The 20,251-nt window shown below is 31.0% G+C and overlaps 1 protein-coding gene across 1 annotated transcript in view; it reads left to right on the top strand.

Moving 5' to 3' along the window:
• Positions 1-1,656: 1,656 nt before the first annotated feature.
• LOC148274007 (opioid-binding protein/cell adhesion molecule-like) overlaps positions 1,657-20,251 on the top strand; it is a gene marked incomplete at its 5' end in the record, with an annotated part of 135,281 nt that continues 116,686 nt past the window's right edge. Inside the window, 2 exons of the mRNA XM_088237762.1 lie at positions 1,657-1,919; positions 3,272-3,482. Of these exons, the coding sequence (XP_088093888.1) occupies positions 1,657-1,919; positions 3,272-3,482 (474 nt within the window). The remainder of the gene's footprint in view (positions 1,920-3,271; positions 3,483-20,251) is intronic.

A 20,251-nucleotide genomic window follows, 5' to 3' on the forward strand; every position in this document is an offset into this window, starting at 1 on the left:
TTTCCACTTTTTATTTTTGTTGTGTACCAACTCAGCACTGGGCTCTTGGAAATAGATTTCAGCATATCAGCTTTAAGCTGCTTCCTAAAAATTAATACAATAACTACTACTTCTACTACTACCATCACGCCATTTCCCCGCAGGGGTAGGCAGAGAGAATGGACCGCCACACTCGTCTATCCTGGCATACAATCCTAGCCTCTTCCACATTCATACATCTTGTCATACATGCCCTTCGGTTCTGTCTGCTTTTGACATGACCAGACTTAAGATTTTGCTTTTTCTGATCACGCCACGTCTTCCTTGGTTGTCCTCGTCTCACGATGCCGTTCATTTTTGCCATATATACTTGTTTTACCATTCTTTCGTCGTCCATTCGTTCTACGTGACCATACCATCTCAGAGACCCTTTTTTAATCTTATCAATTATACTTGACTCAGATTTACACTATCGCCTGATTTCATCATTCGTAACCCTGAAGTTTGTCAAAACGTATATTTTGAAAATATTCAAATAAGTTAATGAAATTTCTTGGTGGAAGTTTATTGTGAAAATATATTAAAATTTTAATAAACGCTAGGTTTTCACATTGATCCAGTTAGTTTGATAGACCGACAGACTGTTTTACGGCTCTCGTAAAATCCTTTAATGGTTTAAAATAAGTTCATTACTCTAATATAGGATGCGAAATCAGGATAACACAATTAGAAATAATCTTGATTGATTTGATGATAGCAGCACAGTAAATGCAAATAAAAGTCTGGTTTACGAAATGGAAATTCAACAAGGCTGGTTTTTTTGTGGAATGTGTGAAACCGATTAATGAAATACATTTGATCTTCAATATTCAATATTTTGAGTTTACAAAAGAAGTGCTTTTTTAGTTGATGGTTGATACTTGACGTTAAAGATCTGAAACCTTTATCGATATTTATTTTTATGTATATTTATTCATTTTTTCACATTATATACAATGGTAAATAATACAAATAATAGGATCTCACTGGGGTGACTCGTGCTGAGGACGCTTTACAATATCCAAATTTGTTTATTTTCATTGCAGGTGAAGAATAAAAATAAGAATATTAATATTATAAAGCAAAAAAATATTTTTATTTAAGATCTTTATGTAGAAAACGTTGAAGCGTTGCAAATTGCATTAAATTTATTAATATACAGGCAAATACGATGAATATTATTAATGTTACACAGTGTGTAAAGTGACCACTTAAATCAGCCAATGACAGATCATAACTCCTGTAAGATACCTAGACTTCTAAATTCCCTTCTCTAAAATGTTCCTCATCTCTGTTGCAGTGTGTTATTTTTTACTTTTACACTTTCAGCGCCCTTGAGGTGATTTTCACAAAAATGGCGCCCTATAAATTATTCAAACATTATTATTATTATAATAAAAAAACATACGTCACATGTTTAGACAAAGTAGATCATTGTAAATGAAGTATTTTGTTTATCAGGATCTACGAAAATAGCAAAATATTAAATGCGACAAATATATAAAACATTTATTTTTCTAGTTAGATCACCAAACAAGATAAGACAGGTTTTAAGACCTGTTAATGTCAAGACTTCTACGTCTCATTACTAAGGCATTATTTTTTTAAAGATCTGTAAATATTTCATTTTGTTTTCAGCTGTAAAGACCGACTCCCCTACGGGCCAAGTCAATCCGGCATACTACTGGAAAGAATACCCCCATTACTTCACCGAGGTATATGGAGACGCGCACCAAAAGGGAGCCACTACGCCTGAGGAAGATGCCGAGGAAGAGGAGGAGAAAGGTCCACCCCCTGACCCGAAGCCCGCTTTTATAGACGGGCCGAACGAGAACGTGACAGCCCAATTAGGAGGGAAAGTCATTCTCACTTGTAAAGTGTCAGATTTGGGTGACAGAACGGTTAGTATTTTTTGCTGTTAAAATCTGACATTAAAGGTCGGATATTAAAAACATCGCATCGCATCATTCCAATAAGGAAGAAATGTTACTTATTATTGAACTGTTAATCATTATAAACGCATATAAAAGGTAAATATCTAAATCGTTATATTAAGTCAATCACACAAGAGTAAGAGATCCTTTATTATTATCCTTCAGGGCTTACCTAAATGAAAGAAAACAGTTGAAAGAAAAAAGAAAAAAAAATCTTGACTTCTCCAATCACTGTAACTTTTCCCGCTCCAGAGCACCTCAAGGAGCCCACCTTGCTCCATTATTATTTAATATTTTTATAAATTATATAATCAATACTTTTGAATACACAAAATTATGGCTTTTTGTTAATGACAACAAGATACTTAAACTTATCGAATCTCCCAATGATTCTCTTCTTTTTTTGTGGTGCTACATAAATTGTCTTAAACTTAACATAGACAAATGTAAAATTATATCTTTCTCGCGCCATACAAAACCTAAATAAGTCATCTGAAATACTTATTTTTCAATTGTTTATTCAATAAAGAACATCGGCGTTAATTTCGACATTTAACTTTCCTATTGTGAACATAGAGATAATATTGTAAACAAATCTCTCGAACTTCTTGGTTTTATCAAAAAGATGACGATGGGGCCCAAAAACATTAATACCATAAAAACTCTTTACTGCTAACCTAACAAGTTCGACCCCATCAAGAATATGCTTCTCCAATTTGGTCTCCATTAAAGGATTTATAGTGACCACATCGAGTCTGTCCAACACCGTTTTCTAAGAAATGTGGCACGGTTGCTTGGATTGAAATGGGGTAATTATTTTTATTTTGAAATAGAACAATATGTCTTCATTGGAGAAATGTAGAACATAGATGGACCTTAAAAGCAATTTGAAAACACTAAATGCTTTAATTGATGTCAAATAAACACTTATCCATACCTGGTGGTACATATGGTACTACATTGTTCAGTAAAGTGCAGTGAATCTCGATTATCTGTCGCATAAAAGTAAGGCAATCAGTATAACTGTTCAAGTCTCAGTCCAGGAATAATCGAGTATTTTGATGAAGCTCACCTTATAAACAATTATTTCATATTGACCCTCCGAGGAATTAAACCCGGAATCTCAAGTATGGTAAGCAAACGTGCCAACAAACTTTTTCTACAATCGATTTCTTTTATTATGATTTTTACCAGTAAACAGCCATCAAGTCGAAATAACTCTTTTAGGATTCGGATTATATTTTACACAAATAACTGTTTTCTTCATCCGCCCGCAGAGTAAGGATTTGTAGTTTCTAAAATTGATATTTGTTTTGCAGATATCCTGGGTTCGAAGACGAGGTGATGATTTTGTCCTCTTGTCAGCCGGCAGACTGACGCTGGCTAACGACGGTCGGTGGTCGCTGCAGGCGTCTCCAGGAGACTGGAGGATGGTGCTCCACCCGGTAGCAGCGAGAGACCAAGGGACGTACGAGTGCCAAGTTTCCATGCATCCTCCGCTCGTGAGACGGATAGACTTAACTGTGTTAGGTATGTGAATAATTATTTCTAAACATATTCCATGTCAGTGTTTATCAACGTTTTTGAATACGCGATTCCTTCACGGATAAAAAAATCTGGTGACTCCCCAGGGCCTGATTTTTTTTTTTTTCATATTTCATTTTGAGAGCTATTTTCAACAAGTTGTAAATAACTCTCTATTAGAAAATATGAATCATGTTGGAGTAGAGTGGAATTTGAACCACGGATCATTGAGTCGTGAGTCCAAAACCATAATATTATTAGTCCAAAAATGATGTGCAAGGTAAGTGTAAGGGTGCAGCGGGATTTATAAATATTTTAGATCTTGCTGACAGTATGCTGATTTGCTGAGACAAAAAAATATGGGTCTTTTTTTATTATATATTTTTTAAATTACATTCCTCGTGATAAAAATAGTTAAAACAATAATGGAATTTAATAATACATAATATTGACGACTTTCGGAGGATAAGAAAATATATATGGAGAGCTAGTAAGGGACACATTCAAATTAAAAGTGCCATTTGCCATATTCTACCAATGTGAAGTAACATTGGTATTCGCGTTTTAAAAAAATACGATTCGTCAAACTGTTTAAAAATAAACTGACAATCTTCTTACGGAAATTATTGTATTTTTGTTGATTGCGACCACGTTCCCAAAGAAAAGCTTTGCGACGCTTCTAGGGGTCGCGACCTACAGGTTGAAATCCACTATTCCAGGTCACTGTCTAAGGGCACGTTTTTTTTTGAAAAAACGAAAACATTCTAATTATCTATAAAAGGAGTTGTAATTGATTCACATTTAAAATGGCTCAAATCGATAGTCAAATCGACAACTCAAAAAAAATCTGAGCTGGATAAAAACTTAGATAAAGGTGATTTTTTTACTGTGTCAAAGCTAGATTGAACATACAACTATTATGTAAGGCAGTGCCAGAGAAAATGCCAATTAGAAAAAGCAAACACAAGGCTTTACTTGGGGTTCCTAATCCACAGCTGAGGTAATCTGGACGGCAGGCAACTGTACTCAAAGACACTTTTCGTTCACACTTATTTAAATGGCGTTGGCAAATATAATACTAAAACGCCATTTTTTTAAACATTTTTTTTATTTATTTTTTTGCACCACAACAGACCAGAAAGCCTAATTACAGTGGTGAATTACATCACAGAGCACCCAGACTTGAGAAAAATCACATTTAAATTTTTGTGTTCTCACCGGGAATCGAACCCGGAACCTTCCGTGCGTGAGTCAAGCGTCTTGACCACTACACACGGAGGCCGCCAATTATTTATACACATATATATACACAAACAATTTTTATGTTTGTGTATATATATGTGCATCCACGCATATGTATATGTGAGTATAGATATAAATAAAACGTATAACGTGCGTCTAAACACGGATTTTCTAGCGAGTTGCGGCAAGTTTACAGGTACGGGGTTCCTGATTGTTTCACTTTAAGCTGCCTCTATAGTCAATAATTGTATGTAATATGTTGTTTTTAAATCAATAAAAGAAATATGTTTAGATTATTAAGATGAGTTGTTATATATAATTACTAGGAGCACGACATTAAAAATAATTTGAATAAATGTTTTGAGACCAATTGTGTCCAGTGAGGACATAGAAATAACATAAAATGTTGAATTAATTTAAATAATAAAATATTTTACAAAATGAACGCCGAAAAGATTTTCAGATAAGTATAACAATGCATCTGATTTATTTTAGGGATAAAAAAAATATAAAATAAAACCTTTGGTGGAAGTTTAAAATGCTGTTAGGGACAAAATGTAAGTTGATAAAGAGAGGATAAAGGATAAAGTTGATAAAGGGAGATAAAAGAACAGATTTATTGATTTCGGTAATACTGTAGAACTCTGTTTATATCAATTCCAGACATCCGAATTCCCAAATATCCAAATTCTTTTAAGGAAACAAAAAATAAAAAATATTTTTTTTATTTTAATTCGATGGTGCAATTTACTTTGCAGTACATGTTTAAATAAGTTTTAATGTTATTCCAATTAGCTGTATTATTTCAAAAGCAATAAAATTTGACACTCATTAATCCAGATAATTGAATTTGTGCTGTAAGTTCATACGAATATTGATAGTATTTTTTTTTCTGTAAAATTACCAAACCTGTTTATTTAACTTTTTTTTTTCTCTTTTGATTTTTTTGTGTTTCTACCAACGATATTATTTTATAATAAATAAAGTTAAAAAAATGTCGTTCAAAGAGTTAAAGGTAAGAATGATATCGTTTTTTGCTAACAGATTATGTGATTTTCTTCACCAAGAAAGTTTTATCTTGTATCTTCTAAGACTCTGGCGTTGGCGTTGATTGCCTTCACTTTTGTTAGTTTTAGTTAAACTTTAAGTTAACATAGAACTTAATTTTGTTACCACACCTCTTAATTAAGAACGAACGTAAACTTCGGTACTAGGTAGATTTTCTACACTTTACCAAGAGCATAAAACCTTTAACACTGCACTAACTATAATAAAAGTTAAGTTGAACTCGATAGAGGAAGTCATATATTTTACCAATGATGTTCTTGAGCGCTTTTTTCTTTAGTTTTGTATCCGAGCAGGTGAAGAACACAGTTATATGTGAAATAAATACAGAATTATTGAAAATACGTATAACTTTACCTTCCACAAATATTTGCATGTGTGTTTTTATTTGCTATTTCATGTAGTAAACGTTTATCGTGTTGAGTTATTTTGCTAATGTGATATGTTAGATAAATTACAGAATGTTTGTACTATAAGACACCTTGGCATCACACTTGATTCAAGACTTAAACACAATCATCATATCGACGATATAACAAAAAAAACTTTGGAAACTTGCGTATTCATTCTACGAATAACAAAACCATTCAAAAGCCCAGTAGTTGTTGCAATAACGTTTTACAAATCCTGGATCAGGAGTATGCCATAGTTTAATTTGATAATATAGTCTGCCATCTACGATATCCATAAAAAGCTAATTGAATCCGTTCAACACCAAAACAATTATACGCTAAAACAATACTCACTTACATATTCAAAAACTGCTCTTATTCAAATGAAAGACATAACCCTACAGTACATCACATACAAATAATATAATCACTAGATTGTCAACACAAAGAAAACTTAAACAAATACAAACTTAAACCACTTTCGGACAAAGGGATTTTGAGTATTATTCAATTAAAATCTATAACCTACTTCCACTATCTATTAAAACTATTAACGAGAAAATGTTTAAAAAGGCTATAAAAAAATAGATAGTGGAGCTAGGTAAAAGTAAAATGAATTGTCTTATTCGCCCAAACCAATATTGAATCAACTGCTCCACAAGTGTATAGCTTAAGTTAGGTTTTTGTTATATTCATTGTGCGTTTCGTAATATAAATATTATAGATGTACATATATACCTAGTTTTTAAAACAGTCTGAATATTTTGTTAATTATCTCTGTTTATTAAGTTTGTCTTCTTTGTTTGTTCTCAAGTGTAAAAACATTTCCAAAAAGTATATTAGTAGTTAAGTGTCCTCGGCACGGGTAACCTCAGTGAGGTCACATTATTTTTATTATTGTTTATAGTTTGTAAGAGTAAAATATAAATAAATATATATTTTTAAAAAATGCAAATTTCTTAGAACAATTACCTATCAAAACAGTTTAATCAATACTTTAGATAATTAGCTTGATAGACTGGAATACTTTCATATTTTTAGCTAGAAGTTTAGGAGAAATGTAGCTTCATTAATAGTTTTTCATACATAAAGTTTTATCCGGTAAGATAGACCCACTAGATAGTCTATCTTCCGAATCGCGCCACTTGTATCAACACTTTTTTGCTGTGTAAAATTAAAGAACCAACACTGGCTTCTTTCCACAAATGCCAAGGATGCTTAGGCTTTACAATGAAGTGTCCAAAGACAGATCGATTGATGTATTCCTACAGCAAAGTGAGTTATTCAAAAGAGAAATTATCAACTCACTTTTCGAAAGATAAAACTCACCGACAGGGCAGTAGCAATAACATCTTGTCTCTTGTCTTTCTGATATAATAATAATCTCGTTGTATTCATTTTTACCTTAACATTATACATATGTTGTTTACAATATTATGTATCTTATGTTTAAATCATACTTTTTGTGTATTTATTTAATTATTTAAAAAAAAACTTCAATTTATCCCAATTCATAAGCGCTTATCAAATAACCTGTCAATTGGTTTAAATAAATAAAAATAAAAAAACATATTTAACTAATATTATTTATAAGTAGACTTACTAAAAATTCGGTTTTGCGAATAAATTTAAATGAAAATATTCACCAATGTATTAAAATTGAATTCATAAACTTTAATTTTATTTTAATGTTATTAACAGTTATGAATAATGTAAATCATCATCGTTATTCCCATTCCGCACTTATGGTGCAAAGGACACTGCATCGGTATACAAATTGCAGTTTATCTTAATCATGTTTGTTACATAAAGGTAAGATGATCAGTCTTATGCTTCAGGTACCAGTCCAGGGACTATGAAATATTCTAGTTTGGAAACAGCTTTTTAAATCAATATTCCATATCAACCATGTCGGAAATCGTACCCGAGACCTCTTGCACGGTAGGCTAATGCGCTGACAACTACACCGCGAGCTGAAAATATACAGTTGAGATGAATATGTAGATAATACTGGAATTTTTTTTTATTAAATTAATGATTTTAGGAAATGAATAGAATATTGTGAACAATGAGCAACCAGCTATGATCGGAAAAGGTCTGGGCGCTCTGTCAGCGGAAGCTGGTTGCGGGACGCATTATTTTTTTGTGAATATGTGAGCAACCAGCTATGATTGGAAAAGGTCTGAGCGCTCTGTCAGCGTAAGCCGGTTGCGGGGTACATTTGTTAGTGTGGACAGCATGTAATTGTTAAACTCCGTTGTTTATTTATTTATGCTTTATTAAGTTAGTTCATAACATCTTAAGAACTAATATAAACTTTTAATAATATAACAATTTTTATATTAAAATTTCTCAATAACATTTTTTTTTAAAATTAATTTGAAATGTTTGGATTTTTTCTATTTCCTTTATTTCTTCAGGTAACTCATTGACAGCTTCAATCCCTTGTACAATGAGTTTTGAGATTCTGTTTTTCTCCTAATTAGTAATCTTTTTTTTTTACCCCTTGTTTCATATGTATGACATTGTTGGTTATATTTTGTTATTGTTTTTGATTTATTCATCCCCTTAATTATTTTATGCAAAAAAAATGCTAGATTATATTTAATTTATCGCTTCACTGTGAGCAAGCCAATTTCTTTGTGCATTCTTTCTACATTAGAATAGATATATTTTTTTAGTATTATCTTTGTCGCCTTGTTTGGAAGAATTTGTTTATTTTTTTTATGTGTGGACAGTTTATTGTTATATATATATAAGAATACTTTTTTTTATATCTATAACATTTCTGTCATTTTCTGTCAGGTAGTCCATGTCGTTTTATTCGAATCATTGAAGCAACGCAATATTTTTTAAATATGAAATTCAGTCACTATAGAAGTGACGTGTCTTTTTATTATACGCCTGTAAAAATAGGGTTATGCAATGTGATGTATAAGTTCAATGAAAATATATCACCTTCTTACTTGTTTGATACCCTGTGATCGCGCCACTTACCGGATGATCGAAAAGCGCCCATATACAGGTCTCTGGTTCGCGAATTTATATATTTTGGTTGCAAATTGCGATTTGAACAATGCTCTAAACTCCGATTCAAAACGACAACGGACACTCACCTTATACTGGGGTCCTTCACTTTTTGCTCGAATTTTCTGGTGGTCAGACTCGGCACTTGCACTTTAATAGTGACGCGCGACAACTCTACGGGTTTGTATAAATAAAACCAATAGCAATTCCGTGATACAATTTCCTAAAAATTACAAAAGTTGCGATTCCTCAAATAAATTATTGATCACATATACTTGAAAAGGATATACTCGTAGTCACCCACGATGAAGTTGCTACATTTTGATCAGAGTTCAGGAAGCATATTTAAATAATAACATAGTAACATTTATAGTAAATGTGACGAAAGAACTGATATGCACGTAAATTAAAGATTTGACAAGTGTTTAACGCGCTTTGCGTCAATAATATTTTTTTATATATTCAATAATAATTGTTTACACAATTTGTATTTTATTTGCTGCTTTTGACGCATTCGTAAATACACAACCCTGACATGGATGCAAGGGGCTGAACGTATTAACTTGTCACCTCTGTACTCTCCTGTCACCTCGGTTTGTATATGTACATACAAATATTGTGACGTAATACCTCCTGGTATGTGCTAGAGCGCTGGTTCTAACTTTCCATGATAAAGTAATTTATTTTCTGAAGCGACGGTATATATGTACATTTACTGCGCTCCTGGTTGTGAAAAATTAGTTTCGCCTAGAAGTTTTATTTTTTTAAGTTAATCTGACTTGCTCACTTTAGAGCTTCTTGAAAAACTTAATAAACTACGTTTCATTGAATTCGTTAAGTTGAATGAACCGGGTAGTTCCATAGTAGTGTCGTATTGCGTCGTGACGCTTAGGTATTGCCAAATTGTTAACTGACACAGACACCCCTAGTCTTTGTTTGACCCCTTTGTACTTTTTAACCTTAAAAATACTGAGAGAAAAACCTCATTCGGATCACTGTGCACTCACTAAGGGTTAGTGTCGCCAACTCTTCCGATTTTTCAAAAGATATACCGACCTTGGGAGCAATCTGCTGATCTAGCAAATTCGATGGTAATTCTACCGAATTTTAAATATCTTGAACAATTTTCTATTTTATATCTGTGCCGTACAATGAAAGCACTCACCCCATTTCCGAAATTCTAATTAAGCGAAAATTTAATGTTTCCTTACAATCAAATTGCAAAAATAACAAAATTTGAAAACTTTTAAAGCTTTTATTGTACCCGTCGCTGCAGTATTGTCAATTTGCGATTAATGAAATACACATGGTTAGTACAATCACCTTTTTCTGATTTCTCAGCATGACAGTGAAGGAATACAGTGTTAGTTCCAAATTGAGACAGCGGCCGTATGCTCCAAGTCCCACTTCAGAAAGGAAGAAGAACGTAGTAATACAAACAATGTCACAAAATCCAAATACATATAGGATATTTGAAGTATTTGCCCAATACAACATGCACTCAGGCAACCGAAAAAAAACAGTACGCATTTTTGTTAATTAACTTTTATGACAAAACAGCAGCTACCTCTTTCCCCTGCCACTAATTTCTGGCATCGGATTCGTCGTCTGATAGACAAAATATTTTATTTATAACTGTCGAAGATACTTAAATATCTGCTATGATTTTGATTTTTTACTTGTGTGAAAAAATAGTTGCAATTGTTAGAGGTATAATTGAGTATTTTATTATAATAGAAGTTTTAAGTATTTTAGCAGTATTACTTTGATATTGCACCATCATATATTCACATTGCTACCGGGGAGTGCCTCTACCACGTGACCTTCTTCGTGACTTCCCTTCGTCGCCACTTGGGGGCGCTGCAGGCACGATAACTAGTTCCACGTGATCCTAGCGTTCACAGCGCTACAAAATGCCCTTAATACAATATATGTAGTAGTTGAAAAGATATTAATTAGTTAAGTGCAATCTGCAACGCCAGTTACATCACAGAAACAGGTGTGTAAAAATGCATTATTTGCTGAAGCGAACTACGTACGAGAGTAGAACAATCTGTATCGGTATATATGTATGTAGTTTGCTTGCATGTTAATAAAACAAACTAGTATGTTATTGTAATATTGATAAAATTAAATAATTAAAAAATAATGATTCAATGAATCTATTCAAAAAAATCTTCGCGTATTGTAAAGCAAACTATGCTATAGATAGCTCTATATAGATAGATCTATAGATAGATCTTTATATATAAAAATGAATTGCCGTGTTTTGACTTGCGAAAACTCGAAAATGGCTTGACAGATTTACGTGCGGTTTTTTGCAAAATAATATCATCTTCAGTATATTGAGTAGAAAAAAAGTTAGAAGCATATATGTGTTTTCATCGATTATCTTTATTATCTTTCATCGATTTTCATCGGATAATTATCCAGGGTTGCCTTCGACTGAAATGCATATTCCAAAAACATTGTAATGTGTTGTTTTTTTGTCAAATAAAAAAGTTTGCATTTTAACGTTTACAAACATTTTTTTTTTCAATGGATACTGAATTGATTGATTTCCCAACAATGTTTTAATTTCTACATGTAAACATTTTTTTAGTAATGTTTTAAAAAATAATCAACAATAGAGACATTTTTGAAAAGCGGACTCTTACACAGAATGCACCACTGCCGGTAAGTACCGTAAAGTTTTACATTTGCAAAAATAATTATTTATTTGAAAAATTGTTATTTCATATTTTGGAATTTAACAACAAACAAGTACTTAGGCACCTACAAATAAATAAAAAGTATTTTTTCTTTTATCCGGAAAGATTTTGCATGTTTTCACGATACAGTCATTTTTCTTTTATTATTATTTATTTATTGATTTATTCATGGACTTATATAGTCCATTAATCGTAAACACACTTTCTTATATTTAATACATGTACAAATTAAAAAATAAATAACGAAATAAAATTAAAGCGAAGACAAAAAAAAATACTTCCTCAGGACAAGATCTGGTCTATCTTAGTTTTTTCTTTTCTTTTGGTCTCAAATTAAATGTCAAATTCACGTCAAAACGCGGCTAATGATTAAAGAATGACTAAATTTGCGTTGGGCATGCGTTGAGTTTCATAATTTTAAAAGGCTAAGGGTAAAACACTGTCTGATTTTTCTTCATCAACACGCATTTAAGTATTTTCTCCATAGATTGTGGCACTAGAGTAGTGATTTTTGCATGATTTTTATTTAAACACGATGAAGCCTCTTAGCCAATCACACGTGGAGATAAAACAAACCAAAAAAACCTTTCTTCGAATATATAAACAACTTTAAAACGTCCAAAATAAATAACGTAAGTAATTAATTACGAAAAAAATGTTTGCGCAACCAGCTAATAGCAGGCAAACTAACGTTTAAGCAGGACAACGTCTGTCGGGTCCGCTTGTTGCTAATAAAAATATATTGTGAAAGTTGATTGATTTACAATAAGCTATTTAAATATTCTTGTAAATTAATGTGTTTGTTGCTTAAGCAGCAATTGAATCTGGTACCCTTTTATAATGTTGTAGTTATGGTATTTTGTTTTAAATTTGACATTATTAAATAACTGCAACAAAAGATAATAAAATTAACCACTTTTACTAAATCTCAAAACCAAACCAGCACGTATCAGTCGTTATGACTATCATTATTCTTTATCTGCAAAGACAGGGAAAAATACATAATCCTCTTCACTTATAAAATTGTTTTCGGAATAAAATAATACTCGCTAACGGTAAGTAATAGCGACGTGAAATTCGATAAATTACTAAATTTACCACTTTTGTGATGAAATTACATAGCAATGTATTGAAAATGAAAATACATCAACATAACAATTTTTTTGTCCAAGAAAAATTGAGTTTTAATTTATCCTGAGCAAAACGGAATAGAAAACGAGTAAAATTACGAAGATAAATAAACTCCGTTCTCATTTGTTCATTTCAGGGAAGTACCATATTATTTTTACAGGCTCAGCACTCCACTCTTAAGCCCTTCTATCTATTCACAGATTTATGTAAAGTTCTCTTTCATCCGTTCCCGAGAGCTGAGAGTCCTTTTCAGAACATCTACCGCATCATTTAAACTCTACCTCTTCATTTTCTCCTGGTTTGCAGAAGGAGATATATGATGCCCAAATCGTCGTTATAAAATAAGTCGAATTGAAACTTATAATTTCAATTTTCAGATAAAAACTACTGACTTAAAGGAAAATCATTACTTTTCTTTATAATGTTTACGTTAATAAATTTCTGGATATTTAATTTTTTAAATATTATTTTAATGTTATCTTACAAAAAATAAATACGATATGCAAAGTTTATAAAATGAATATTATTACATTAACACTATTTTTGAGCATTGCCTTGAGCATAGGAACTGATCGCACCACTCGCTGCATAGCAGTGGTATCTCAAATTGTGGTTTCGCTGGTTCGTGGATTTTGCAGTTACAAATTCCTATTTCTTCAAGTAACTCACTGTTGAACTTCAATGCCTTGTACAGTGAGTTTTAAGGCTCTGTTTTTCTCATCATTGATAATCTTATCTTTTTTTTATCACTTGTATCAAGTAACTAATATTATGAGTATCATAGGTGGCCTCCAAGGTGTAGTGGTAAAGACGCTTGACTCTCGTACTTGACTAGTAATTTTTCTGAAGCCTGGATGTTTTGTTGTGTAATTTACCACTGTAGTTGGGCTTCCTGGCCTGTTGTGGTGCAAAAAGAAAAAAAAAGTATTATCAGTATATTTTTTTTATAAGTTTACTTTCCTACAAATTTAGAGAGTTAAAATTATTAAACATAACGAATGTTTATGTATGCTGTTCAATTACAAATACTTAAAGATGGACATGTCAAAAGTCGGAATAATTGACGTGCGTGCACGAGAAGATGTATGAGTATAAAGAAAGTGAGCTCTGTACGAAAATACAGAGTGATATGGCGTTCTACCTTCTCTGCCTACCCCTATGGGAAATGGCTTAGTGGTTTGTTTGTTTGTTTGTTTATACTTTGTTGTTATGCATTATAATAAAAATAAAAATTAAGTAACTTTGGTTTTCAATATTGTGTGTCTGTGGTGTAATATGAGTCTACATTAATTTATTTATTTATTCATACAAATACATACATATAACAAAAAATATAATAATAACATATCCCAAACTCTATGAGACCAAGGGCCCTGTGTTGAGTTGGGATACAAAATAATGGAAAGTGAAAGTACGTACATTATTAAATGATTGCAAAAATAAAAATAAAATATTATTACATAAACATATATTTATATATTTCAAAGGGCATCTGGACAACACGCTTAACAGTATATAAATCTATGCAATATCTCGTAGCAGTCTCCTGAATTACATACAAGACTAACATATCTCTCTTATAAATTTTAATAATAAAGTTATATTTTTTGTAATCTTGAAATGAACATTTTCACACCGGATTTGTAAAGTAAAATTTGTATAAATATGCAAAATTTTAATGCAAAAAGTATTTATTCTAGCTATGCAAAGAATAATAAAATGATTAAAAGTGATGCCAATACCACAACAAATCTGTTTAAGAAAGAGCTCGGAAATATAACTTTTAATAAAGAAGATAGAGACTCTGTTCTGTGGCCGGTGTTTGTGAGAAAGAGACAATAGCAAAATGAGAAATTCGTCAGTCGGTTATTGACAGAGAGCGGGAGTACACGCTAGATTTATGATCGGTGTGTTTATCTTATATCGTATGATAATTTTATAAATTATGGAAAAAAAATTTAAATAAATATGAAATATTAATAAAAAAAAATTCTATTAAACAACGAAATATAAATCTTTTGTTGTAAAATTATCGCATAAACTTGCTTTTTAGATTATTTTAAAGCATAATACTTGAAATACTGTATTTTAAATTTATTTTATAGAAACTTACAGTCAATTACGATAAAATTACAAATCCTACACATTAAATTATAATTTGTTTTCAAATGTGTGCGTGCACAAAAAACATTCATGAAAAAGAACAAAAAATAAACATACATTAATAGATGAAAAAAACAAACATTATAATTTGAACAAAACTGATAGAGGAAGTGTGTGGGGAAGGGTGTGTTGGGCATAGTTAGTCCTACATACTGGCAGATTGAATAAATTATGTATTTCGTGTCACGCGAAAGGGGAGTTAAAATGTATTTTAGAGAATAGGTGTAAAGAGCCTTTTTTGTTATTTGATCATTTGAATAAATAGCATAATTCAGATAAAGTGCGTCTATTTTCAAAGGTAAAAAATCAATTTTATTCAGTAAGCGAGCTGTAGGTGCTGAGAGTAGATATAATTTTACCTATATTTCTAGTACCAAGAGACTGCAATATTTCTGAATGCTTTAAATATGTAAAACTGTATAAAAGTTTATGTCGTAAAACTTTAAAGTTTGGGTAAAAAGTTTCAACCACTTGTGACTCGAAATGAATAAATGCTGCAAATTCACTAAAGGTGAATAATTGTATTAATTTTTCCTGTTTTTAAATTTAACCGGTAAACCGGATATCCGTTTGAAAAGTTTCAAGACGATATTTCAAAGAGACAAAAAGATATCCTGAAAATTAGTTTTACATAAAACGGAACAGTTTGTTCACTCCTGACACTCTTCAAAGACCTGTTTTGAAATTTACAGAATTTTTGTAGCGTGAAATTCCGTTTGAGATTTATCTCTTGAAATAAATTTTGCATTTACAGTAGCTGTACAAAAAATGCAAGCGTCTGATTTATCGATACATTTTAAAACATTTAACATAATAATAATCTCATAATTATAGTAATATATATTTTTCAGCTCGATTAAACAAGTCCGGGTTGTTCAATACTCAACCCGCACCAAAATCATTCAATTTAGTTATACATACTTATATATTACAATGCAGAAGTCTAGGCATTTACGTCGCTTATGACTGTCGTTGGCTTAAGTGGCCACTTCACACACTGTGTAACAATCACTATTCTGCCTATGTTTGAACATTTATACTCCTTCCGACTTAACCCGGAATTTCCTAACGAGTCGAGACATAAAAATTTATAATTGTGGTGTAGTAAAATTATGTTTTTTTTCATCTGTTGATGCGGATGACATTCAGACTGAATTATTTCACCTACATTGGGCAACACCTAAAATAAATTTTTTAATATTTGCACTTCTTTTTGGACCAGCTGGTTTTATCAATAAAATTAGCCTTCTCCAAAATGTTTTTTATCTCTGTTGATTTATATCACAAACTCTCAAGGAGGTTGAATCTCGTTATTTCATTCAAAATTTGGATGTACTAAAAATCAATTATTTATTTTCGAAATTATCTTATGTTTTAAATGTACTTATTATAGCTTTTACACAGGCTGTTAACAATTATCTTATTTTTCGTTTTATACACCATTTTGTAAAAAGGACTGAAATTATATTGTTATGGTATTTGTCACAATCAATATCGTGTAAAGTTTTCGCAAACCAAGTTTTATAAAATTTCCATTGAAAATAAACCAAAAAATGGCATTTTTCAATAAAAAATTACAAAAGTGCCATTTTTTTATCTCTCATTGAATACATTTTTGTTATTTTCTTATGTGAACCTTTTCATTTATTTCTATCTTATTTTATTTACATTTTTTAGATCTTATTTTAAAAAGTTATTTTTAATTTTCTTTTTATTTTATTTTTTTCTGCGGATATGAAATGAAATTTTTGATTTAGTTTGTTTTATTTTTTATTTTGTTTTGATTACATTTATGAACACACACTTTTGATATATGTGTTTAATTTTTTTCTTATATTTAAAATATATTCAATTAAACTGCTATTATTTAATTTCAATTGTATCATTTTACTCTATTTTCTTACTTTAATAAAAAAAAAAATTTAAACTATTTTTTATGTTTATTATTTTACACGTTTACAGTATTATGTCTGTACTCTTTTTATTTGAAACTAATGTCTGAGCACCCGATGACAAACTAATATTGAATAGTTTATCGGGACGAAATATATTTTAACACTTTGTTTTCTTTATAATGTAATTATATTGTAATAATGTTTATATTTTATTGAATAAAGACTCATATATAAAAAATAAAAAATGAAAAATTAGTTTCATGTTTTTGTTTAGAATCACCTAAATTGCAAATTTTCGAAAAATAAGATGTCTTCGTGAATGATATCAAATATTCTTGATTTGAATTTCATATAATTAATAAAAATTATAATATTGTATAGTGTTCAGCTTGAAGTTTTATTTAAATGGTTAATTTGGGATAAGGTTTAAACTTTATAAGTGCAATATATTACAACTAGTATAATGTAGATAAGAACTTGTGCCAGAAAACGGACGATATGCGATACGTGATCAAACGATGTATTATAGAGACAATACACTCACAACTCATTTCTTGTTTGGTCATGATAATGGGGATTCAGATGGAACTCGAGTTAAGCATAACCGAGTTAGGAAAGTAAATAGAAGATTCCCACCTTACGGTCTAAGTGCCAAAAATAATATTTCGAGTCACGTACAAACTAGTCACACATGTTCAATTCTTTTCCAGAAAGTTCGCAAGGTGTAATTTAATAAAAAGGTTTGATTCTCAACGATCCTAATAAGACGTGACAACCCCGTTTGTAAAAGAAATAAATATAACGTATCGAGAAGGTAAGAAAATCTACGTGATTTTGTCAAATCCAAAGGCTTTTTTTCTTCTATTTTCGAAAGAGATATTGAAATATTTTAAATGTAAATTGAGGTATGTTTGTTCCGTAGGAAAAAATGCAGTTCACTTCCAAAACCTCAATTAAATCTGGCAGTTGTAAAAAGTATTTGATGTACGAGAATTATTATAAGATTTTGTTTTGGTTTTTTACATTATTGTTATGTTAGTTTGTTATGTAAGTTTGAACGGCAGGCGCCGTGGCGCAGTTGGTAAGACGGCCAGCTGTGAGACTAACGTCACGGGTTCGATTCCCGCCAGTTGAAAGAAAAAAAATCCAAGAAAGATTTTTTTCTCAATTGGTCTGGGTGTTGTAGTGTATTTTTTCATTACTTTTTTCATATCCCCTCTATCCAACCTTCTAACGAGCCTCTAATTAGAGGCTTAGCGGGTTATTCATAAAAACAAAAACAAAAAATTTTAAAAGGGTGATTTGAATCGATATGGGAAAAATATACCAGTTGCTAAAATCCAATTATCAATATAAATTTTGCTATGAAATATTAATTTAAAATGGTGTTTTTGAACCAGAATATTTCACAGTCCCTGGACTGGTACCCAAAACGTAAGACAGATCATCTTACCTTCATGTTACAAAAAATACGATCAAAATACATTGTACTGATGCAGTGCCCTATGCACCATAAGGTGTGGAAAAAGAATAGTGATGATTATGACAATGATTGCTGGATGGATTTCTCGGATTGCAAATTTTATTTTTTTATTTTGTAATAGAGCAATCTCTCAATATATCTTCATTGGAGGAACGTAGAACGGAGGTACCTTATACAATCTTTTAATAAATATATTTCATCATTATTTCCTTTCCGCACCTTATGGTGCATAGAGCACTGCATTGGTAACCAATCGCAGCGTATAGACTTCGAACCCCAGAAGCCCATTTTTATCTAGCTTGCATATTTGATACACAGTTGTAATTCGTAAGGCTCTCACAATCTCTTTTGTCTTTTAATTGTACCGACATCTGTATTTTTAATTAAAAGGCATAACTCTGCAGGGATATTATATTTTGTATGCAGATGTAACATTTTGCAACCATTGTGAGCGAATTCACTGCGTCAGTTAGCGGTTTCAAACGCGGTTAACAAGGCGAACGGTATGACTATGGGCGGGAACATTTACAAAGCCATACCATATTATATTTACTAGCAAAATGGACCATCTGTCAGAACATTTACATTTTGAGGTATTTAATATAAGGGATTATTTGTTTGACAGAAACAAAACTTATCTTTTTAAAAATATTATAATAGAAAAAAACCACGTACGGATAAACATGCACATCGATGTTATGATAAACGATAAAATATAAAAAAGCTTAATTTAAACCAAAAGAAATACTCAACCAAAATCTAAAACCTAATTGGGTACACATATATTTTTTAAACATATATATTTTTACCTGTTTCTCAACTGACATATGTTTTGTACATATTTTTACATCATTTTTCCAAAGTTTTAGGAAAAACTAATTTAATGACAAGCGTCATATTTGTTTATAGACGTATTTTCAAATGATTTTTTAACAATTATGTATTGCGTGTTAACACGAGTGTTTTGTGATTTATGTCTGAATTTTTTCAAATGTTGAAAATTAGTTCCAAAAGTGTAAATACATACATAATGATCGTTATATACGTCATTCGAAAAAAAAACTGTTCTTTTTTATTTCATTACAAGCCTGTATAATGAAAAGTCTAGTAGACAAAAGTGAGGATTTTCGACACCTTTTTCTTTTCGCGTTTAATCTAGGTAAAAAAGCTGCTAAACCTGCTCGCAAGTGTATGATGAATATGCCATGAAAAATTGACTAATTTGTTGGAAAATAATAAAGGAGAATACATTACTGACAATTTTGTTGTATTTTTTTTTTGTTTTTTGCTTTTGTTCTCTACATTTGGAAAAAAACGGAAACAGCGTATGTTTTAACACCTAATTCATATTTTATTGTAAGCAGACAACTTAATTGAAAAAATGATATAATTGACAATTTATTTTCATAATTGAAAACTTCGAAACAATCAAAAATTACAAACTACAAATTACCAAACGAAAATATGGAACTAATTATTTATAGATGGCGCGGCGCTTATATATCTTTTATTAAAAAATACAATTTTTATGTCTGCAAAACTTGGTTTGCGGAAACTTTATACTGATTGTAACAAATACCATAACATAATTTAGATCTTTAAGTTTGTCCAAATGTTCGTAGACAAAAGACTGGGTTTCACCCCCTCAGGAGTCATTGATTTTCAT

The sequence above is a fragment of the Micrasema longulum genome, unplaced genomic scaffold (genome assembly GCF_059751315.1).
Source record: "Micrasema longulum isolate JH-2025_06_02 unplaced genomic scaffold, ASM5975131v1 h1tg001780l, whole genome shotgun sequence".
Taxonomy (NCBI): Eukaryota; Metazoa; Arthropoda; class Insecta; order Trichoptera; family Brachycentridae; genus Micrasema; species Micrasema longulum.